This window comes from Apteryx rowi, unplaced genomic scaffold (genome assembly GCF_003343035.1).
Source record: "Apteryx rowi isolate R43461 unplaced genomic scaffold, aptRow1 scaffold_4, whole genome shotgun sequence".
Taxonomy (NCBI): domain Eukaryota; kingdom Metazoa; phylum Chordata; class Aves; order Apterygiformes; family Apterygidae; genus Apteryx; species Apteryx rowi.
In genome coordinates, this window is record NW_020450529.1 from 4,669,600 (window position 1) to 4,694,869 (window position 25,270).

General features: G+C 35.9%; 1 protein-coding gene across 1 annotated transcript in view; it reads left to right on the top strand.

Annotated features, from left to right (window-relative positions):
- Positions 1-25,270, top strand: part of CNTN3 (contactin 3) — an 87,193-nt gene that overhangs the window by 39,200 nt on the left and 22,723 nt on the right. Inside the window, exons 6-11 of the mRNA XM_026075004.1 lie at positions 3,074-3,277; positions 3,622-3,724; positions 4,683-4,867; positions 13,967-14,103; positions 16,442-16,571; positions 17,844-17,994. Coding sequence (XP_025930789.1) covers positions 3,074-3,277; positions 3,622-3,724; positions 4,683-4,867; positions 13,967-14,103; positions 16,442-16,571; positions 17,844-17,994 — 910 coding nt within the window. The remainder of the gene's footprint in view (positions 1-3,073; positions 3,278-3,621; positions 3,725-4,682; positions 4,868-13,966; positions 14,104-16,441; positions 16,572-17,843; positions 17,995-25,270) is intronic.

The window sequence follows — 25,270 nt, forward strand, 5'->3', positions numbered from 1 at the left end:
AAGGAGCTTAAAGCCTGATTTCAAAACCCAATTAAGAGCCACTAAAAATATGGGTCTTACACCCCTGTTTTGCTTTAGGAACCTTAGATTTTTGTTAAATAAGAAGTTAAGATAATTTTTTCAAGCCTCATAGGTGGTAGAAAATGACTGTAGCAGGCCAGAAAGGTTGATTTAAATTGTTGAATCTTTATTTTACAAGTTTAAATTTGAAAATTGCATACAGTTTTTATGACCTCCTTTTCACTGGACACTTACGTATGCAAAGTGCCTAGTACCATGTGGGCATGATCCTGGATTGTGGTATGCAGACTGCACAGTAAATAATAAACAAATAATGCAAAATAAAGAGTAGAAGCTAACCAAGATGTAGTAAACAAAAATTGAGTAATAATTGTAATTTCCAATATCTTATCCATCTGTGGTCTCCAAATAAGGAAAAAATACATTGGAAAGTGAAGGATTAGATCTCTGAGGAAGCCCAGAAGAGACGTATTGCTTTCATTTATAACAGAAAATCAACTGAAAACTTGTAATTGACAGAAAGGGAGTGAGTTTGTCCCTTGAGGTGTACTAAGATCAGCAATAGGAAAATGGGGTAAACACAATAAATCATAGAACAAGTTGTTTAATATGAATTTTTCTGGAAAATACAATTTTGTAAAGTACAATAAATATAAAATGAGCTACTGGCTGTGGGGCACTGGTAAAGAAACACCAGGATCCATTTTTAAGAGAGTCAATGAACATATATGTCAAATGAGAAATTAGGTTTCCAGGGGTGTTTATTCATAGGCTATCGATGGATCTGATTAAACTGGAATGTACTTTACCTGGCTTTTGTAATCATAATGGCCGGTCTTAATGAATTTACTCTTGACTTAAGGCAATGTAATGGGAATAAAATCAAGCTGCTTATTTCCCTACTGGGTATCCAGATTGGACCATCCCCTTCAAATGTCTTTTTCTTTTCTTTTTTTGAGGAGAATAAAATACTTGAGTTAATGAAAACAAGTAGCTCAGTGAGTACCAGAACTAATAAAGCCTGTTTTCCCAGAGTTTTGTATCTTGTGGCTGTTTGACTTTGTAGAGCCGAAAACCTAAATCGGTTTTTCTAGTCACTGACTCGATACCTAGTTTGTGCTACAGCTTTTCCCTCAGTCTTATGACCACTCTCTTTCCCCAGCTACATTGTAGAAATATAATTATGTTTGATTTTTCCGCTCTTTCCCATTTAGCAAGATCATACAATCTTTGCTCTTTGAAGAGGATGTAGTGTGCGTATGTTATGCCTGTGCATTATCTTCATGAGTGAAGTGGCTGCCTGACCAGTTGCAGAATGTAGCCAGAACCACCTGCAGCTCCCCCTCGGTGCTGAGGACTGCTTGCTTGCTATGTCCCTCTGTTCAGCAGCAAACCAGTGACACCTGCTTCTTTGTATTTATTGCAAGATGGGTGAATAGCTGTATAGAACAGTTTTACATTGGCTGTACAGCTGTGGCTTGCTCACTTATGAGACTTTGCTGTGCGCTTTTCAAAAGTCTTACCTGAAGTTAAGCTATATCACATCTATGGTTTTTCTTCCCACTGTGTAGCTACTTCATCAAAGAATAAAATAGGTTGATTAGTTGTAATTTTCTTTTCTTGACAGATCCATGTTTGCTTTCCTTATCTTAAATTTATTACTCATCTCATATCACATAGGAAGAAACTTTTAGACAAAGGCATTCCTCCACCTGAAGAGGTTTCCGCTACAAGGCGAGCAGGCTAGCTGGCTACCTGCTTTCACAGTAAACACTTCCCGATGTAACACAAGCCTGACTCTTGAGAGTATTCTAGAGAAAGTTAATGTTCATACACACTGTTCTTGAAAAGTTATGTTAATGGAAGGAGTATAAATATTGATGGAAGAAAACTAAATGCAATTATGATAGGCCATTTCATTTGGATGCCCTTTTTGCATTAATCAGTCTCTAAATACTTTAATAATTTCATTTATTGAATGTTTTTTCATCTTCACAATCTTACCTTTTGTTAAGTTCTCCTGTTGGCTTAGCATTTTCCTAGGTGCGTATTCATACTCAGTGCTGAGGATTATGTTAATTGCCTGCGCTTCATTTCATGGCTGCATCCACATCTACGCACTTTCAAATTAAACCTCTGCAAAAAGGGATGATCTTCATTCTGTAAGGGCAGTGCAAATGCTTCAAGATATTTTAACATCAAGACAGGTCAATCAAACTATAATTGTCTCTAATTAGCACTTGCAGAAGCTGTAATTTTTTTTTAATAAACTTTAAGCTGAGTGGCACTTGGGTGAAAAATTATTTCTTGCCTGGAAAACCATTAAAAATTGATTTCCTTTCTGTTTCTCTAAGATATGAATGAGAGACAAGAACATCACCTCTCAGAGGAAGTGGTTTTTGTTGAATAAAACTGGCTACAGAGTTCAATTTTCTCTTCAAGTGTTGATCAGCAAAAAGCAAATTATACTGTAATTTTTGCCAAATCTGTTAGTTTATTGTTTCAAAAATGGTTTTCCTTTAAAGGGACCACAAAAAATAGTTTTGAGGACTGTTTTGGCATTTCATGGAAAAAGATCTAATTTTTATATGAGAAATGTAGTTTTGCTGTGTGCTGCCTCTGCCGGGTGTTTACTCTTCTTTTGGCATTCCTTTCCCTTGCACAGACCTGTGCTATTTCTAGCTACTAAAAATCTAGCTGAGTTGTATAGTAAATTCCATTTTAAGAAAATCTGGTTTCATTTTTGTTGTCTGCTCCTCTTTCCATGCGTATTATTTCTTTAAAAAATCAAGTAGATGAAGAAAGTTTTCCATGTGTAAAACTGATTTCATTTCACTTTTTTTCCCTCTAATGGAGGAAATATGGCTTTGGTGTGAAGATGTTTTGCCTTCTTTTGTTTTGTTTCCAGTACCTTTTTACATTTTTTTTTTTTTTCTTTCTGTCATGGGCTGTCCATCCTCTTTGTTTGTTACTGATCTTTGAAAAAGAAAACCTGAAAACCCTTATCAAACTTCCTTGCTTCTTCTTCTTTTTTTTTTTTAATACTGATTAGAATTGTCATTTGCTTGGATCTTCAATGAATATCCATCATTTGTACAAGAAGACAGTCGGCGATTTGTGTCTCAAGAGACTGGTCACCTCTACATAGCCAAAGTTGAACCATCAGATGTAGGAAATTACACCTGTGTTGTAACCAGCACTGCAACGAATAGCAAAGTTCTTGGTTCACCAACCCCTCTAGTGCTCCGCACAGATGGTATGACTTCTTCTTATACTGTGAATAAATAAAACTAGTAGTTACTAGTTACTGTTAGTATATGCCTCTAGCCTCTAGTGAACATTTTTGTCTCTTAAAGTTTAAGCCTTTCATGCCTTCTCAGAATAGTGATTGCTTATAAGAAAATAAACTGTTCTGTGTTACGTACCCCTTTTCCTCTTGTGGGTCTCATGACAATTTAATTGGAAGGTCCCTATGCTTGTTTTTCCAAACATGGTGCAAAAATAGTCAACTTGATTTTTTTGAATTGAATGTGATGTCAATGCCAAAGAGAAAGATAGCTTTAAAAATGAAAAATGACTTTTTTCAATTTTGTCATCTAGGTGTGATGGGAGAATATGAACCTAAAATAGAAGTTCAATTTCCTGAGACACTTCCTGCAGCTAAAGGTTCAACTGTGAAGCTAGAATGCTTTGCACTAGGAAAGTAAGTTCCCCTCTTCACTGGTACTGCAGAGTTTAAGCATGCCAGGGTTTATCCACACAACAGATGTGTAGTTCTAACAGTCTTCAGTGTTGTTTTCTAAAGTCCATATTTTGACTGTCACAGTTATTGCCTTGGTAATAACCAAGTAATAACAGTAAGATGGCAAACAGTCTTGGAGTCATTTTTATTGTTGTTTAAAACTAAAATGTGCATGTTGGCAACACATGAATTTAAATTTAATTTCAAATTATGTTGAATAAGATTAATGCAATTTTGCAAATGTACTCTGACCTAGCTCCACTTTCTCTGCATACAGTGAACTGTTCTTGAAGTCAGTGGGAATTTTGTCTAAATTTGAATGTTAACTATACTTGATGCTTTCGTAATATTGTTCTTCTTTTATATATGAAATAAAGATAAAAACATATTCCTCTTCTGAATGACATTCTATGCAAAATTGATCTCTCTTGTGCTTCGCAAATGCTCTGAGAACGCCTTTATGTTTCTGTAAATGTATTTAGTAACCACTTTGGTTTATTTGCAGACAGCTTTGTTAGGTACTCAAAATTTTAAGTGCCAGATTGATAACTTAACCATATGCTATTGCTTCTGTTCCCTGGCTAGGTGAGTGAAAGTTTTAAAATCAGCCAGTGAATGGCTGTTCAAGGATGGAAACCTCAAAAGACTTTGCTTGATCCTCCTTCCATTAAAGTCAATGGTAAATCTCACCTGTTTACAGGGGAGGCCAGTGCTGATTTACAGGAAATTTTACAGTCACTGGATAGTCACACAGATACTCATGAAAGTTTGGTAACATAAGTAATAGGATATGAAGCAGAATCTATTTATATGCAAATCAGTTACTGTACTATCTCACAATCTGTAATATAGAGTATGTATACCACTTTAACTACAAGCCTTTCATCACTTTGATTTTTTTCTTTTCTCTTCTTTTTAGCCCTGTGCCTCAGATTAACTGGAGAAGAACCGATGGTCTGCCATTTCCACGTAAAATAAAGCTAAGGAAATCCAATGGCATGATTGAAATTCCTAATTTCCAGCAGGAAGATGCAGGACTATATGAATGTATTACTGAAAACTCAAGAGGAAAAAATATTGCAAGAGGCCGTCTCACTTATTATGGTAGGAAACCTTCTTCCCCCCTGCCCTCTCTCTCTCTTTCTCCCTCCCTTACCCATGAAGTTAACCACGCGGGGCGCGTTCTGGGTGTACAGCTTCTGCAATGCCCATCAAACGTTGGCTCTTAAAACTCAGGGCATTATAACTGTTTGCAGAGAAAGAACTTCTGCACCAGGGTTTTGCATCAGACTTTAAGAAACATTGACAAGGATTTCTTCTGAGAACCATCCATGTTGAAAAGGGTTGCTAAGAGTAGTGTGGAAAGTGCTTGCCTATGATGCCCAGAATTTTTTTTAACACTTTTTATTGTTGCACGAGTGAAATCTTAAGTTTCTAGTCAATTAAATTGATTTGGGGGTTATAATGTCACGTTTACAGGAAATGCAAATTTCATTTTGCTTTTGGAAAAGATTATTCATAGATATTGTGAATCTTTTCCTTTCAAAGTGGCCAATTTTATTTTAAAATGAGTAAATAAATGAGAGAATATAACCCAATATGGGAAATGAAGAAATGAAAAATTTAATAGCTGGAGAATGGCAAGTGTCTCTTGTGCATTTAAGGCTGTGGAGTGATTTGAATATGAGCAAAGAATATTGGTGGTCTTTTAAAGCTGCAGTGATTCGCAACAAAGCAGTAATTGACAATTTTTGTTAAAGCCAAATCTCAGCAAATATAATTTTCCTTAGGTAAATGGTAATTTAAAGAGTGTGACAGTCTGTGCCATGAAATGTTTTTTTTCACATAGGCATATTTGAGCAAAGATTTTTATGAAGTTATGTAAAAAAGAAAAGAACATTGCTGTTGTGTGACTTCCTACAAATGTTCTTTCAATTTATTTATTCTTTATTGGAAGCTACTGTTTACTAGAATACGCAGGATCCTACAATGTAGATTTTAGTCAGTGCAGATTTTAATTTAAGAAACTACAGATTTTATAAATCAGAAGAAAAAATATATTTCCCCTCCCCCCCCAAATTACATTACACTGAATTTTCTATGTGTGAGTTGTGATTATGACCATTTTGATAAATACTGTGGATAACATTGGACAAAAGAACTAAGATGTGTCATCTGTCATATTATACTTGGCAGTATGCTATAAAGTGGCTTTCATTAGCAGCTTGAAAAGTTTTAGATAAGTTGTGGTTTGTACATCAATTTGACTCAATACTCCTTCTCCAGATTTAAATCAGCAACTCTGCTGAGTTATAAGATATATCAATGTACACTTCTTGCAAAATAGAGTTGATTTATTCATTAGTTCTTAAAATGTAATTATGACAGTGGGTAATCTTGAGATACTTGACCTGCTTCCCAAATTTTGTTTTGGTCGTTAAAGGGCACAGAACTGAAGTAAAGGATGTTGCTGACCAAAAAAATCAAATATTGAGTTGAAGTTTTGTGATAACAAGTAAATCATGATTTGCTACTGATCACTGTAAATATTCTCATTACAAATCCAGAAAGGGATTTGAATCCTCAAATAGTTAGTATTCCAATACAAATATCCATCTGTATTAGATTCATTCCTAATATGATGTTTAGACTAAAAAGAATAATGAAACCTGTAATGGCAGTAAGGGTACTCCAACTGTTTTATTTCATTTGTTCTGCTTAGTGAAACCCATTTTGCAGAATTAAGTAGATTTAAGTAATCTTGTTTTGTTGATATAAATAGAATACCAACAGGTCTGTATTCAGGATAGGGTAATTTTAAACCTTTTTGATAATTTGAAGGATTTTCATTCTGTTTGTAGATTAATAATGTTCTGTAACTGAAGATAGTATCTGCTGATGACTTGCTGCTGTGTCCAATATCAAAATTCAGAAATCTGTCCAGCAAAGATATGTAACCATATGCCAGTCAATGTTCCAATAAAAGATCAATACTTATGCACTTTTAAAGAGGTTATTCTGGAAGCAGAGGAGGATTTGGGAGAAAATTAATGCAATCGTCTGAAGACAGAACAAAAATCATCCATCTGCCAGAAAGTACCAACTCTGGCAAAGACGACTCAAATCTGTATGGTAATGTTAGTGGATGTTGGCTGATGCTAAAACATTTTATTGGTAGAAGTGTTAGATGTCTGGTATTCATATATAGAAAAATATAACCATTAGAAATTGAGAAATGCCTTTTTATTTCAACAGTAGCAACGTTTCTTTTTCTCTCATCAGCAGAACAAAGCAGATTTCTGGCTTACCCAAAAAGAGTAAAAGAAGATTTCGGGTTAACGTTTTCCATGTTGTCTTGGTGAAACAATGAGAAGAATCAATCCCTTCAGAAAAAAAAAATTCTAATAGACGAAAATCTTCTGTTTGTCTAAAAACAGGTTTTTCTTTGTTTGCAGTTCTTAGAGTTTATTTTGTAAATGAAATAGACACCTAGGACAAAACAAAAGCTTGAGACATTTCCTAGCACTGCTGTGAAAGAAAACATTTTTATTCTCCTGATTTGTTTTGTGAGCTGAAACTATAAAGCTTCAATTCTGAAACTGCATTTTCAGCACATACATTGTTTAAAAAGTTCAGTTTTATTTACCATGTCTCCTCCTCTTCCAAAAATGAGTTATGGTCCTGACTCCATAAGGCACTTGACTATGGGCTCAACTTACCATAATCATTATTTCAAGAAAGCTTGTAATGTATGTTTGGTTTAGAAATTCTATGCACATCAGTAACTCTGCATATGAAAAATAAAACAGGTCTGTTTTTTCTAATTGCATTATGGGTTTTAAGTATAACTCTCAACACACAGTTGAAGCTGATAATTAGAACAGATATTCTAAAACAAATATTCTTGGTTCTTTCATAATATTTCTAGGAGACTATTAATCTTCCTTTTTTTCTCCTGAAGGATTACATCAAGAAAAGCCCACCATCAAATGTGCAGTTTATTGTCCTCTCTACAGTTCCAACATTTGTTTAATGCCAGTTTTCTCCTCAGTGGAGTTCAGAATACACTAAAAATAGGACAAGATTATCTAACTTTGATTTAATCTAAAAACCTGAATATATAAATAATTTGCCTTCACTTTAGTAGTATATTCATTTGTCATCACTGTTATCCCTTTCCATAAAGAGGAGATAGAAGAAGAGAGATTCCATGAAGACTTTTTGGGGCATTGAAAAATGAGAGATGAAACAATGACATTTTTGTAGTTTAAGATGGAGTTAAATAACAGCTAACATGGTAGAGAGATTTAAAGCAATTAATTTAAAGTATAATTGAAGAAAATATACTCTTAATTAGCACAGGCTGATTTAATGGAACTCTTGCTTGACAATGCTGAAAGTCAAAAATCTAACAGGGAGAAAAAATCCTGCTGCTCTTTGCCTTTGCCTTAGTGATACTGGTCTGTAATAGCAATGGAGTGCTGTGAAGCTGACCGGCACGTCGACAGTCAAAGGCAATTGCCTGTAACTTGCATGTAATAACAGCCACTTTTGTTCCCTTATCTAAGTCACGTGGGAAAATAAGGGAGCAGACTTGCTCTTCTGTGAAAATACAACCCCCCAGTCATAAATAGATTCTATGTAGATTTTTTTGTGTATAAAATACTAATGTTTTGATGATAATGTACCATTAAAATTATACTGAAATCACGTCACTCATGAATGTGGAACAGCTTCACTGTTTACCGCTTTTATCTGATAACCTGACTCTATCTTGTTCATGGAGATGTCTTTAAATAGTTAGTTACAAAATATATGTATGTAAATAAATATCAAGGAGTTGCTGAGTTTGATCCACTTGAAGTTTAATCATCAATGCTGTCCAATAATTTGCCTTACTACTGAAACAGATTGTTCATCTTTTTTGTGTACTAAAACTTTTCCCAATGATATAAAAATTACCTATGGTATTGAAAGCATTTTTATTTTTGTATGGAAGTCAGATAATGGAATTTTCAGTGACTTTTGAAATTAAGTTGTCAGATGCTTCCTTAGGCCAGCTTGTTTTATCGGAAAAAATTATTTAATGCTTTAAGTTGCTTGGATTTGTCAGATAAAAATTGGCTCATCACTGCTTAGGCAGTCTCATCAAAAATAGGCTCATCTCATCAGTATGAGAGTCATAGTCAGACTTTCAGGGAGATATTACCTAGAAAAACGAAGGTGAATATTTTCTGTTTTTACAAACCTTTGTGAATTTCCAGTTTGTTTCATAGCTGCTTTCTGTTAAACTATGGTAGCTTCCCTTTGCCTCTGATTTATTGCCCAACTGCTGAGCTATCGGAAGGTATTTTCAAAAGAGATTTCCAGCCCAGCTTTTGGAGTGTAAACTTCAAAGGAAAGATATGCATATAGGCAGGCTACATCTTTTGCAAGACCCCCAATTAAGGACTTTCCAGAAGAGCTTCCTGTAGTCTTCTGCCTCCAAGCAGTAGGCATGGCAGACCTCAGTACTCTTTGGCAGATCACAGCTTCTAGACAAGAGTTGCTGTTATGGAGCTCTGCATTTTGTTTACGGTATTCCTGTGGACTACAGAATAAAAAGGAGAGAGTTTTATTGGAGTTTCATACTCCCAAGGAAATCAGATGCAAAAATTCCTGCTGACATGCATATCTGCTGAGGAGGCTGTAAGGTACTCCACAAATTATTTACAAATTAGATCTCAACACAGCTTCTGAAAAGTGACTGCTTCTTCAGCCATTGCTTCCAAAAGCTTCAGTGGAGTCACTCATTGTAATTAGTCTTCACTCACACCAAACCCCAGAAGAAGGAGGTTATTAATCTTTTTTTTTTTTTTTCTCAGAGGTGGTCCATTCTCCCCTTATAGACTAAGGGGACACCACAAAATGTAATAAAGTAACTGTTGTTTTCTTTAGGGAGACCTACTTAGCTTATTAGCTGTAAGAAAAAGGTGATCATAGTCACAAAAAAAAAAAAAGACCGAGTCTTCTTATTGGGAGAAATTGTATAGATTATATAGTTGTATCACTTCTTGCCTATGGGACCATGATTTATAAGAAATATATTAGGCAAAAACAACTGAAGCAAAATACAAGCTGGTGCTTTTACAGGTGGCTGACTATAAGACTGAAGGCTAACAGGTTTTAGAAAAACAGCTGCCTACTAGTATGTTGTCCTAAGGGAACCTCATATGAATCTTTCATGAAGATTGTACAGCAGGTTCCTGAGAATCAGTAATATTATCACAGAATATAGATTCCCATCGTGGTCTCGATCCCTGTGCTACAAGCTCCATTAAAATTAACTTTCAGCTTCATAATTTACAGGACATTCTTTAATCTCAATGAAAATGTTGCCTGTTTACCTGTTCCTTGACTAAGGAGGAAAGAATGATGTCTTCTCAGGAAGATCTCTATTATACACTCAAGCCAACACAGTAGTTCAGTAAAATAATGAGGCTGTATAATGAATCATTGCAGTCTGCCTTCAAGAGCACAGATGTGGTGGTGGTGTTACCCTCCTGAGTGAAACTAGATGTTCTAAACAGGTAAAATTTCTTGATCTAACAATAACTAGAACTCAAGAGGAAAGAAGTTGTACGTTCAGAATCATTTAGGCAGAGCCTGACAGAGCACCGTTAAAAGGACAGTGTTGGGCTTAGAAAAAATCCTGCTCATCTTTTGAGAAGATATGTAAATCTACATGACCTTCTGTCTGCACTTTTCTCAGCTGCTGCAATGTGAACATCTTTACCTTTGCCAAGATAGTATTCAATGGAATACTCCCAGATGGAATTGTCCTGGTTTAATTGTCATTTCAATTTTGAAATGGTTAGTTGAATTCCTCTTTCCTAAAGAATTTGTAATGCTTTTTTCAGCCGTTTATTAAGACTTTTAGATGTGCGGGGTGAAAAAAATATTGTTCTTTCTGCAGATTCCTTGGTCAGTAATTTGAAAAGAAAAACAGATTCCCTGAAGAGAATCACTGAAGACTTCATCAACACTCTTTGAAAATGATTAAGAGCACATGAATATTACACCTTATGGCTTTGGAAGCACTGTTCTGTACATTTCTGCTTTGAGTGTTGGTCTTGCTCCCACATCTACCTTGGAGACTTGGGAAACCCTGCTATGGAGACTGTCTGACATGAAGAGTCCTAAAATGAAAATTTACAGTGCAGACAATGTTTTTCTTTCTGATGGAATTGAATAGATATTGAACTTGAAAACAGACTACACTTAACCTAGTTTCAAATGGAGATAGGCTGCAGATGTGAAATATTGCCCATGCATCAATCCATCAGTAATTCAAGGACTGTTGCTTCTTACATAAATATTTAGCAAATACACTATTATTCCTGCACTATTATGCAAAGTGCAGGAAGCGTGCTAACATGTAGCCTTGAGCTTTCATCCCCTTGACACATGTGGGACAAATACTCCAAATGGCAATGTGAGATAAAGCAATGGCTCTTTCTGAAACTCCAGCATAGTAATGTTAGCTTTCAAGATTTAACCAAAATTAATATCAATAAGAAAATACATTTGTCTGACACAAAGATTAAGTTATCCTGTCTTTTAGGGTCAACAGAGAGTGAAAAATGTATTGTCCCCAAATCAGTGAAAAGCATTAACCCTTGTGGTACAAGGGACATGCAAAACAAAAGAAATAACAGAAAGTTTCACTGTCAGCAAAGACTGGTCGAATTCCAGAGCATCTTAAATTAATATCTCAATAAATATAGTGTAGTTGTTTCTTCTGTAGAGAAGTCAATTCTGAGAATTTATACATAATTATATGCATATATAGCATTAATCCTTGTTATCATAAAAGTACATTATATAATGTTGTGATCTTATCACTGCATTGCAGAACATAATATGGAGAGAGAATTTATGTGCTAGAAGAGAATGAATCTTCTTTTAACAAATTAATACCAACCCCCATCCAAGTGCTGGTCTGATGGTCTTGTGCCTATGGCACTGGAAAAGGTTCAGCACTCAGCTGCACTGCAGACTTCCCTTGTGTCTGTAGGCAAGTCATTAATTTCCCTGGTCTGAATTAATTGCTGGTGTAACACCACTGCAGTAGGAAGTTCAGTAGGAACTTATCTGACCTTCTGTGCTTCCAACACTCATCTATAAAATAATGATCTTTCCTGCATCACCAGGGTTTTGGTTTTATTATATTTTTAAGTGTTTTGATATGAAAGTGTTAGGGCCTCTATTTAAGCAAAGAAAGGATAACATTTCAAAGATTCTTTCTGTTTTAGAAGCTAATGCTTTCTTTTTAGGAGCCAAAGTCTTGTTGAAAGAAAACTTTCTTCTAAACATACATCTACACAGCATGGTCTGCATCTTATGTACCTCATTAACTTTTTGGTACTAATAAGGGAACAAATGCAACAGCATAGACCTTAGTATAGTCTGCACAAGTTATCTAGAAACTAAGATCAACAGCTGGCAATTGGTACACTGAGCACCAGTCTGCAGCATTACCAATATTAACAGTAGCAGAAATAACAAAAAGCATGCTTAAAGTTAGTTTCACTTAGTGTAGTTTTACAGTAGAGTAAAGACACATACAAAACATGAATTTTTGGCCCCTAGATCTAGGGCATAAACTAGAAGCTTTCACAGTTTTGCCTTTTGATATATAAAAAAAATTGTAAAGTACATTGTATATATTAATAAATGCATGATGCATATTATATATCTAATGCTTTAAGTATCTGATAACATTTTTCTTTTTTTGGTATTTTAGCATTGTCTGACTGTGCGTTGTGGCATTTTTGGCTGAACATTTATCTGAATCTGCATGACCTGCCCATCATTATTTTATGCTGCTGAGGGTAGCGATACTGTTTTCTGCAAGGCTGTTAACAAAGTACTGGTGGCTCAGTTTGTACGTTTCGTGTTAGATACTCAGAGGAAAACTTGGAATATTTTTGAAAGTACAGCTCTCAACAGGAAGATAGAACGCATTTAGATATTAAAACAAAAAAAGCACTTCTCATTTATTGTGGAGACCCACATTCTAGTGCTAAACTACCCTCTACCCTTAAGTACTCATTTTAAGATTAACCAGATAAAGACATAACGCAAATACAAATGCTGTTAGTTTAGAAAGTTTAATTCCAGTAACTTTTCATTTTACAAGAAAAATTACCAATTTAGGAAAACTTATTAGGTAATGAAACTGAGTCCAGAAAATTCCTTTGCCCCTAGCTATATTAGAGCAACCAAGTCTCATTCTACTTTTTATCCGTTTTATTCATATGCAGTGTCCAGAATTTGTCATCTTTGAGAGAAATAGCATTTATTGATACTATGAAGTTTATAGCAATTTGAATAAATTCAAAGAAAGTTCACACCAGTTTGCTATAAAACTGTGCTGTGCTGTTCTGTGAATAGCAGTAAAGGAGTAAACTACCGTAGCCTTTCATCCAGTTATGTTTATTTGCCAAGTGACTTTTTTTACCCAAAGAAATTTATAACATACATTTTAAAATGTATTTTTACAGATTTTAACTGTATTTTAGGACATTCTGAAGGGTATAATGCATTAATACATCAGCATTTTCATTTAAGAAGTAGTTATTTTTATGGACTTTAAGGCCTTATTTTGGTCTGTGTCAACCCAAAGGCTATACTGTGACTAATTTTCTCAGAATCAGTTTCGCATATGCAGGTATTTATCCAGTTAAGAACTGACTAGCATTAAAAACCAATTCAAGTGGTATTGAGAACTGACATATCATTAGGGTGTGTTTTTTGTTTTTTTTTTTTTTTTTTTTGGACTTAAAGGATTTTTTCAGTATTAGTTTGATTATTTGACTACATCAATTATTGAATTCTAGTATTGCTGCTAATTTTTTTTTTATCTTATGTTTACATCAGTTTCAAAGCTGTGTTGTTTAATCATCAGTGATTTTAGTATTGGTTTCACTAATTCAGCTTCAGTGATCTGTAATCTCAATTTTCTTTTGTTTTACTGCTGTAATAAAAATGTATAAGAGGGACAGTGAGTAATTTCTTTCATTAGGTGACTTGGACCAAAACCAGTGAGACTCTCTGCTTGTATAAACCAGTCTACATACAAGACTAATCAGTCCCTTGCAAATTAACCCTTTGTTTTCATATGGAACAATAACTTGTTGTTGATATGTGTTTCATATGCAGCAAAACCTCACTGGGTCCAGATTATAAAAGATGTTGAAGCTGCTGTAGAGGACACCTTGTACTGGGATTGCAAAGCAAGTGGGAAGCCCAAACCATCATATAGGTGGCTGAAGAATGGAGACCAACTGTCAATAGAGGTAACTTTTTTTTTTGAAAAAGTGTACTTCATATAACACAAGGATTTGCAAAAGTCCATGTAATTAGTCCAGAAGAATCTTTGAAAAAAAATTTTTAATGTGTTTTTTGTTAAGAACATCCAAATGGAAACTTGAAAGGCTGCAGTACTACAAACACAAAGATAAATTATGTTTTACAAAAACACCTTGGCTAAAAGGAGATTTAAAAGCAGTGATAAAACTGTAAAATTAAGTATATAAGGAAAGAATGGAGAAAGAATTTAATAGAATTAATAAAAGGCACATATTAAGAATCATAAATGAACAATAGCGAACTTAAATGATTTTGTTATACTGGTAACTCACATTTTGTTAAAGGTATTAAGCAAACATTTTTAAGCTTCTTGAGGAAAAAGCAAAAGAATCCTAAAAAGTCATAGGTCACCATTATTTGATGCAAAGAATGAAAAGTAAACAGCAATGTAACCCAGGTATTTACTTTAATGCTGTATTTGTAGGTATTTGATTTAATGCTGCTGTTAACATAATGGAAAGTAATACTTTGGTGACAGGGGAAAGAGGTTATACTTAGAAGGAGAGATGCTTGGTCTCACAGATCAGTAACTCAGAAAAGTATCTGATACCAATATCAATCTTAGTTCTTATTGCTGCACTGAGGAAAATACCTAATTCAAGTTATCAGTTATATAAACCTAGGGACACTAGCAAAACCAGGAAGACATTTTACCTTTGGTCCACACTGATAAGACTATTTGAATATTATGCTCAATGTTGGCACCCACAATTGAAGAAGAAAGAAAATGCTCAATTCAGTAAATGGCTATGAAGAATGATCTAAGCACTGAAAAACACTTCTTACCATTCAGAGTATTCTATGCTCACTAAAAGGGATAATAGCATTTTGTGGACAGGTTAAGCGAGGGAGTACAAAATATCATCTCAATGATTCAATGACATTGTTACTGTATTATACAAAATCTCTGAGACAATATGCTTGTTTACTTCAGTAAACACAAAAATACTTTCTCTCATTCAGTCTCCCTGAATACCAGTTTCTACTCCAGAGCACTGATGTCCAGCCTTTTGCCATGATGTAAGGGCATAAGCATGACTTATACTGTAAACACAGGACTATAAACTGTAGAATTAACTCTGAAAGCTAAGGCTGAGGGGACAGCAGAAGAGGAGTCCTCTGTGGCTGTGTATCATGATCGATTGTCCTCATCTCCTCTACTGCAATATCCTCTCTTCATATTGGGCCTCCTTCACAAAAATCTCCTGTTGGAGTTATTCTACTTAGCTTCCCTTCTCCACAAATGAATCTTTTGTAAAAAAGAATAATAAGAAGAGCTCACGATGCTAGAAGTAGGATTAAGATATGGAGTTTCAGGCGTGCTCATCTTTGGGTCTGTTTTGTCCTTTGCCTAACTGACTGAGCACCTTGCAATTAACTGGGAAGGGACCTGTCAAGGAAGGAGCTGAGCTGAGCTGTCTTGTCTACCCAGTAGAGAGCCAGAGTCACCCTTCAATGGGGGCCAACTGTAAGTAGAAAAAAGTAGAAGAAAACGCCAAAGAGGGAGTATTTTTGCATTAGGGGAGATTGCATTAAGTCTGGTGAGCCACATCCAGATCATTTGTTAGTCACTTCTGCTCCAAAAGATACATTTGAGACAATAATTTGTTCTTTTGTTCATTATCATTTCTCTGGTTTTTCCCAAAGGAGAAGCTCTCTTGTTTTTGTCACTGATTCCTGTTGTCGTTCGTCACCAGTGCCTACCACTCTATCCTTGAAATTAGTCACTTTTTATCCTAATTCATACAGTTTTCCAAGAGAAAGCAAGGTGGAAAGAACCCTGTACTTCAATAGCTTTGTCAGCTATCAGACACTTAAATATATGTCTTCCATTTAATATCTGTTGGAATTTATTCTGCGCAGTATTGCAGAGAGCTCATTAACAAATGGCACGCGTAAAATCTCTAAATAGTATGAAATGCCAGTGCCAGCTGTATATTTTGGATACCCTAGTCTATTGTGAAGAGCCTAGTATGGTTTTTTTCCACGTTTTGGGGGAAATGCAAAGGTATTTCAGATTATGTCTATAAAATTAGCCAAGTTTGAAGAAGCTGATTCACACACTGTCTTGCCAAGTCTCATAATTTTACCAGTGCTGCCCTATCATGATATAACCACATCACTTACTTTAGAACTCTTGTCATAATTATGTTGTCATATTTACCCCATTTATCGTATTTATGCTGTCATATTTATCTTTCTTACTTATTTTAAATTCTCCACAGGAAATATATCATCAATAAAGATATTTTTCTTAATATTCAGGGAAGGATCCAAATTGAAAATGGTGCACTTACAATATCAAATCTAAATCTGACAGATTCTGGCATATACCAGTGCATAGCTGAAAATAAACATGGTGTCATCTATTCAAGTGCAGAGCTCAGGGTTGTAGGTAAGATCACCTTTCCTTTCTACTGAAGCACAAACCTCACTTTCCCCTCCATCACGCACCCTCCATCTCCCTAGTATTACACTTTGCGATTTGTAACTCAGATACTATCACTAAAATAAACATTTTTGTCAACCTAATATTATTTTATCTGCAGGGCCAAAGCGTTTACTCACCTGATTCTAGAGGATTTGCAGTCCAATCATTCATTGCTTTAAAACAGAACACACATAGATTATTTATTAGAGGAGGAGCAGAGACAAGGGCTTGGACACAGGCCTGAAGATTAAAACTAATCATATGATCTGGAAGCAACACTGGCTCAACACATCAGTCAGTTGCACTGATCTCCTGCATCATGATTCCAGCATTCCCAAGAGAGCAATATCATTTAAAAGCAATAGAGTGCTCTTGTGTGCAGCCTTTCTTCATTGAGGGGACGCGGGATTATCAGTCAGTCATTCAAATGATGTGTACTTGAGTCTAAAATGAATGACAACCATTTATTTGATCTGAACGTGCATACTACCGATGCATTCAAATGCTTGTGCACTTCCTACCTCCTATATAGAAAGACAAGATTTCAAAACTAAGCCTGTAGGAACAGTGCGTTGTGGAGGCATAAGTTATTTCCTTTATATTGTTAAGGTTACAAGTCAGTCAGCAGGCTACTCCCCCAGCCTTGGTCACCTAAAATGTTCAGTTTCCTTTCAAAGTTCAGCATTAGCATAGATAGAAATCTTTCAAGCGCCTTTACTTAATTGTTAGCTAATACAAACTATACCCATAAAAAATGAGCTGCTTTGTAGTTTCGTGTCATCTAACATATCTGATCTGACATAGTATTCTGGTACAAAATTAGAAGCCAAGCAATTCCTTGAGTTTTAACTAGAGTTCTGGTGTTGACTCCCCTCACTGGACTTAGGCAAGTCATGTAAGCTCAAATTCAGTAAAGCTTAATGTTAGGCATGTGCTTAAAGCTCACTGGATTCAGTGAGCTTGGGTTCAAATGAAATCGTCTTTTCTTACCTTATGTACGTGCTTCATTTGGTAACATACTTTGCAAATTCGGGAGCTTTATGTTTGTATCTGTGCTTCTCTAATATAAGATGGAGAAATGCATAATTGTCCAACAGAAGAGCTGGCTGAGTTAACTGATTAGTTCATGTTTTTAGTTGTATTTGGAAGCTGAGAAGTGTCATAAGTGCTAAATAGTAGTATCATTAATAAAATTCAAGGTGCTTTATTTCACTGTTAATATACCCTCTGTTTTAGCTTCTGCTCCAGATTTTTCCAAGAATCCAATGAAGAAAATGATTCAGGTTCAAATAGGCAGCACAGTTAATTTTGAATGCAAACCAAAAGCTTCCCCTAAGGCCAAATGTTTGTGGAAGAAGGGAGGTGAGCAGCTACAAGAAAACGAAAGGTATCAAGTCTATATTACTTTCTTTGTTTTAACCTTACAAAAAGCTTGTTTACACTTTTCTTTCTCTTTTGAGAAAAGCTTATATAACAGTGCCACCTGTAGATCCAAACAGTTCGGAAGTTAAATAAATAGTTATAAAGTTTAATAGTTATGAAGTTTTTTGGTTGGTTGGTTTTCTAATTGTCATTGTATCTGAACACAGAGAGTGCATATATATAGCTTTCTTTAAGGTCAAGAGCCAACTTTAATTTTCAGTGTAATGGAGAGTTTGGCCTGATCTAGAGAGAACCAAGCACCTGGATAGGAAACTGGAATGGCAAAACCTATAAAACAGTGCAAAATTCCTTCAACAAAATTCTCCCAAAATTCTGTCAAGGAGGCAGATGAGACATATCACAACCATGGTCATAATCTGGCTGAGAGACAAAAAGAAAAGAAAAAGTAGTAAGTTATCAACAGGCAAAAGTTAGCAATTGGGAGGTCTGGAGTAGCACTCTTACCATTCTAATATTTCGATTTGTACTGTTCTTCTACTGTTTATATAGGAAAAGTTATTACAAAGATAACTCCAATGTGTAGGTGACCTTAAAAAAAAAATCGAGGTATACCAAGGGTTTACAAGAGGGATTTAATAAATCCAGACACTTAAGCTGAATGGTGGCAGATGAAAATCAGCATTGACAAATGTGTAATACACTTTGCAAGGGAAAAATAAAACTGCTTGTATCCAGGTGTCTTTCTAAGTTAACTATAATTGCTTAGGAAAGTGATACAGGCATCACTGTGGACAGGTGGGTGTAAACATCTGCTCAGTATGCATTAACAGCCAAATAATAGAGTGGTGATATGTATGGGACAGAATAGAATATAATTTTTTAAAGTTATTACACCATTACAAAAATCCATTACCTTGGATACTGTGTTCAGTCCTGGTCATTTTCTCTCAGAAGTAAGTAGTAGATGAGAGATTGTTGATGGAAATATTTAGAAGCATGACTAATTGATCTCTAATCAATTCAGAGATTGAAAGGATTAAGTCTGCATGACTTCAAGAAGAACTAAAGGCAATAAAGGTGTGTGAAAAAATGGATTATGGGGAAAAAATGGGATGTGTACTCATTATTCATACAAATACTTAATTTTATGTGCACATTGTTTAGATAAAAAAGAAAAATGAAAATAGGCATTCAGGTTCTCTATAAGCAGCTATAAACTTACCAACTTTATCAACGATAAAATAGATCGCCATTTCTTTAGTATTTACATGATAGCGAATATGTTTTGCGTTAGCGAAGTGCTGTGTAGTTCTCAGTGGAAAGTTTGTGATTCACCATTCTCAACTATTGACTTCCAAGAATGTAAACAATTTTTCTAGCAATAAGCATTAAAGCATTACTGAATTAGCCATAAATTGAAATTGCACCAGTCACTAGATCATTTTGTCAAACTATACAGAAATGTACCTCTCTACACTCCGGAGCAGCCATTTACTTTGTATCTCTCCAACCCTAAGGGATTACTGCCTTTTCAAGCTTTCTGTCTTACATTTCAACATTTGCATAAACTGGGAGTTTGGGGTTGCAAACTGGGGTGGGAAAAAAACCTTTGAATGAGAGGTCCAATTAAGACAGTTCATATCTGAGTTAGCATTGAATAAGGAAGCGTGATCCTTATGACATTCTGCCTGCAGCACTTTAGCACTCGAGAGAGTGTAAAAAGTCTTAGGAGTAGGATAACTGTTTGGGAGGTTTGCTTGCACTGAGGTCAGTCTTTCTGCAGCTAGTTGCTAGAGTATCTGAGTTGGCCACAAACTGTAGTCACAGCAACAGCCCCAGAAAGCAGAAAGACATAGGGTTTGACTGGGAGCAGTGAAGAGAGGATGATTACACACGGTCCTTTTGTAACACTCTGGTATCAAACCGTATTTAACAGGATACTTCAGTGAGCATAGTATAGCTGAAGTGTCTGAAAATCCAGAGATGAGACTGAGGAAGCTGATTTGGCCATTTTGCTTTTGGAGGAAGATTGCCAAGGCAGTGTTCTGATTTCATGAAGGCACGTGTACTTCTCTAGGTCTTTTGTGTTATGTTTTACAAAGCTTCACCTATTGTTGTGAAGCTGTTCTAATCCAGGTGAAATTCTTTTAACCCTATTCCTATAAAACACCATATAGTATTTTTGTTTTGAAAATTTTAAGTGCAGATTTTACCAGATAGATCAAAACCTTTAACGAGCTGGGACTGAGAACATTAGTTGCTATTATTTGTAAGGCCAGAGCTGTCTCCTACTACCCAAAAGGTATGGAGACTTGATATCTTCTTGGTCTGTGCAGCTCTGGCTCTTTCTTCACAGGGAACACAATAGTTTTCATGTGTTCAAATGTTAAATGTTGACAAGTGTGGCAATTTGGCAGAAGATCAGACATCCATCATTACAGAGTTTCACATAGTGCCACAGATTTTTTTAGCTGGCTGCCTGCAAGCAAGCAAAATCTCGTTCAAAGTAAGCCCTTCGTTGGTTCTTCCTCCTTTGTGATACCTCCTGTTGTCTTGTAATGTCATAATATCACAGGCATAAATGAGTTTGTAACACAGGGCCACAGTGACCCCTGTTGTTATTTGATGATTGTTCTTATTTTAATGGTCACTTTTGTAAAGTATATGTGTGAATAGATAGCACCTGATTTTCTCCAGTTAGGAAAATTCCTAGCTTTTGTCCCTGTGCAATTCCTATAAAAAGGCAAAGAGAGTGGTATCCTTCTTGTCCCTGCCTGTCTCCTTTGCTGCAGTTGCCTATGATCACCCTTCAGATAACCTGTGTAGGTTTGATTCATGGTATTCATGGCAGCAATAGGGCGGCTGCCCAAGCTGCCAGGTATGCTTGAATATGCAGGGCTCCACGCATGCCCAGGAGTGTTTCAGCCGTAAGTGGGACCTTGCTTTGTAAGCATTCTGTCTGAATAGACATCAGAGCTGGTCTTAGTGGTTGTCTGAGTTACCCTTCAAAAGCAATACCTAGTAATTTCATTTGGGGTGATGGTACTAGGCAAAAGAAACTAATGTTCAGTTTTTGAAAATGTATTGACCATGTATAACACTGCCTGCTTAGATTTATGCTTTTGCTTGAAAAGGCAAATTATAGCTTTTAGTTATGCAAACTAAGTGCAGGTGTTTCCAAAATATGGCCCAGAGTATCTTCTACTGTATTTTCGACAGCACGGTATAAATGGCTTACAGAAGAAATGTAATAACAAGCCAATAATCCTGGATTAATCTAAATGAAGTGCACTTGCCTTCAGAGTAAAGGAGAAATGTGATTCTTTGCAGAAAGCACTCTAGTTCATTACTGTCTGCTATGAATAATTGCAATTCATGAATTTATTGCAGTTCTACAATTCTTGCAACTGAGGAAAGGATTTTCAACTAGCAGTACATTTTTTCAACCAATAACTATGTTTCTAATGGAGAAATGTGTCAGGAGAGGTTGTTTTTAATGGAAGAAAAAGGGAGGAATGAGCTCAAAATAAGCGTAAAGCTGGCCAGAGAGGTCCAGCACGCTCTTTACCTGGGAGAGGAGAATGAGCTTAATTAAATTTGGAACTCAGACCTATGGCAGGGTTCAGACTTGCTCCCAGAGCACTCCTTAGGAGAGGAAAGAGAGAATGAGTAAAAGGTTTCTCCTCCCTTTGCAATTTGCATTTGAATGTAAAGAGCAAACAGAGAAGTCAAGCAGTCTTCAAAGGCTGCAGAAAGCTATCTCCTTTCCATGAGTCTGTTTCTACAAGAAAAAGCTCTGCTGCTTGTATTGCACTATATCCCACCTGGATAAGTATACATAGAGTTTGCCAAATCCATTTGCCCTTGAGTAGTTAGAATCATATTCTTGCTGATTTTGGTAGGTTTACTTGTGGCATAATGGAGTATCTCTGGTAGAGAATTTGGGTAGTGTGATGTTTTGTTTTTCATGTAAACGTACACACGTGTTGGAGCATATTCTCTTCTGAGGTTATGTCAGCGCAGGCAGCTCCAGATGGTCACAAGCATGCCTCGCCAGGGCTCTAGCATAGACACCAGGTTTAGACGATGCTACTTTGGGTCTGTACCTGAGTGGTAAGGCCTGCAGGAAGGCCTAGGGACCATGGCTTAGCATGATGGTGGAACTAGATCTTAGATGTCTGCTGTGAAAGTAAGATGCAGCAACACGGATAGAAACAGCACATCTTAAGAAATCTTCTATTTGAATAACAAAAATAAAGCACAAATACTCTATTATTTCAAAGTATTCTTAGTATTTTGTGGTAAGAGAATTTCTGTTTCATTTGGGGTAGTGACCTCAATACTTTTGTGAAGCCTGAAAGATTTTCATTTTGATGTCACTGTTGCTTGTATTTTTAATTTATTTTTAAATGGTGCTGCATTTCCATGTATAGATTTGAATAATGACTCAGTAAGTTTTACTTAAATGAGCTGAATATGATATATCTTGAAGGAGCAGAAGGTATATTTCAAAATGGATTCATGAGCTCTGGACTGAGAAATCACTCAATATTGGAAAATACAATCTTGCATCTTGTTAATTTTGCAAAGTATGTGTTTTTTTAGAATATCTTGATTAAAGAGAGCTAGATAGTGAAGAGCAGTGGAATGTAGAAATAATTTAAGGCATAGGGGTCACTGTAGAGCATTGCATAACAAAGGAGAGAAAAGGAGAATCAAATGAATCGGGTACTGAAGCAAGAAATGGCTTCCTCCAGAATGCAGGTCCTTTCCTTTGAAAGGATTAATTTTGGATGATGTAATGAGCATAGTAATCCTAGCAAGAATTCTGTTGGTTTTAATGATGCCCAATCAGGTACTGGGAGAGTAGGAATGTGATTACCTGGCACAGGTCATCTCCTGTTATGGTTATTGCGTGTACCACCACACTAGGAGCAGTTTGTAGTTACTTAGGCCATTCTTTCCCAACCGTCTCATGTTATAAGGCCTGTAAAGAATTTCTGTACAGTATATTTTATCAGCAGTCATTAAGCCACAGTATGGCTGGGTTTATTCCAACTGAATCTGGGGCAGCTTCTATTAAGAGCAGAGCCCACAGGGTCTCCAAGCGGAGGGAGCAGAGAGGGCAAACCATAGTTGTCTCAGAGGGGCAGAGCTCCATGAACCACCTCTATTGCAAAGCTGGCCTAAGACACCTCCAACTCCAGATAGATAAGCTTTTATTTTTATTTCTTTTATCCTCTAAAAAAAGCAGATTAGACAGATTTAACAAAGGTTAAATGAATTTGGTGCTAGTTTAATTCACATTTCTATGAAAAACTGAAGACGTACTAAAAATATTACAATGTAGGTATGCTCTTTAAAGAATTTTTAAAAAATATTTAATGTATCTGTATTATTTCTAATTGATAAATAGTACTAGAAATTCACAAGAAATAAGAAATAGGTTGGTTGTAGCTGGTCCTGAGCTCCTGGCTCAAATATCTGACTGGAAAAAGATTAATACGAGGAATTTTGAGATCACACAGAGAAGTGTTTAAGCTGTTAACAGATCCACCCTTCTTCCTAGAATTTTCTAGATTTATCAAGACTAGAAAAAGATAAAAAGAGCACAAAAAGATATTGCAAACTTTAATTTCACTAAAATAGACATTTCAGTGCAAGTCTCAAAAAAAAAAAAAGAAAAAAGGCAGTTTTAAGCATCTTTAACTATAATGAAGTGGTGTCAAATTGGGGGGGGGGAGGGGAAGCAGAAGAACGAATTCCTTTTAAAATGTTACATGGTTTTTATGAGGATCAGTTACTGGATTTATCATCACTAGAGTCTGAATTAAATGTTTTTAGTTCATTTTGCCTTATGCTTTCAAACTCTGTGATGTAAAAAGTAATGCATTTACTTACCAGTGCTTCAACAGGAGCTTATTTTTGCTGGCTTTCTTGTTAAGTCATCTGGTTTAATTTAGTTGGAATTTGACTGATATATAAAAAGCAGTTTTAACCCACTTTTCCACTGATCCTTTGTATTGAAATGTTACAAACTGGAAAGTAGTGTGTTTATGTTTATTGTCATATCAATAAGAGTGTAAAATGGTTGGCTCTTCTGAATAATCTGACAAATGCAGACGGCACTGGTTATTTAGTTTGAATATGGCTGCTATTTTAGTAATAAAATATTGTCATGGGAAGATGAGCAAATCTGCATTCATTTACACTTTCACTGATGACACCAAATGTCAGGTGGCAGCTCTGAACCAATGTAAGGGCTGTGGTCTTGAATCCTAAGGCATATTCTGGGTTTTAGGCCTGTCTGTGGTTGTTGTGCACCAGTATTTGAATTTTAACGGGATTTTGGTGAGTAAGGTAAAAATATGTAAACCTGCAGATAAGACTAGGCGAGTTCTCTGAGCAAGCCAAATTGTCCAGTTAAAGTACAGGGACAGTGAATCCAGAATAGCTTCAATATCCCTATACTACAGGCGCTGAAGTCAACAGAAGATCTTGGATTGGCTTTCTGGAGCACCATTTGCCCTCTAATCCCAGAAGATATTTTTGTTTATATATGTATATATGAAAATATGGTACAGTATGTAACTATAGTAAAATAATTTACCATTATGAAGTGCACATGAAGTACGTGTGCTCTTTTCACAGTTGGATTTTTGCATGGTCAGTTATAACTAAGGTAACTAATATTGATCTTATGAATCCAAACACAACTGACATACTGGGCAGTGTTAAGGGAGATTGTAACTCCAGTGAAGTCTCTCAGCTGTCTGGGAGATCTGTAATGCCAAATGCATTTTTCTAGCATAGGTGAGACAGGAAGTGTCTCATAGTTTTGCCAAACTGGGCAGCTCAAGTAAAGAACCCTGAAGTCCCGAGACCGGTAATCGCTTTCCCCATTCATTTGACCTCAGTCAAAAGACATTCAAGCATGAGCATAAGTTAATACATTTGGCGATTCTAGGTATTTTCTATGCCATTCCATTGATTATTGGAAAACAGGTTCTTCTCAAAGGTCCAGTTCTTACAATTTTGCTCAAAAGCTAGATGACTATTTCGTTTTTGTCAATAATCTTTTGAAAACTGTGATCTGATGACCAGGTAAAGGTCACAAATCGGTCTCCAGTTGTGCTAACGTGTATGGGGCAAAGTATTATTCAGCCAGTTAATCTCTGTTAGAGGGCTAGAAGTTTCTGCCGTTTGCCAGTGCACCAAAAGTCTGCAGGCAGCTGAAAATGGAATTCAGTTTGAAATTGCTAGGCTTCAGTGAACTGTAT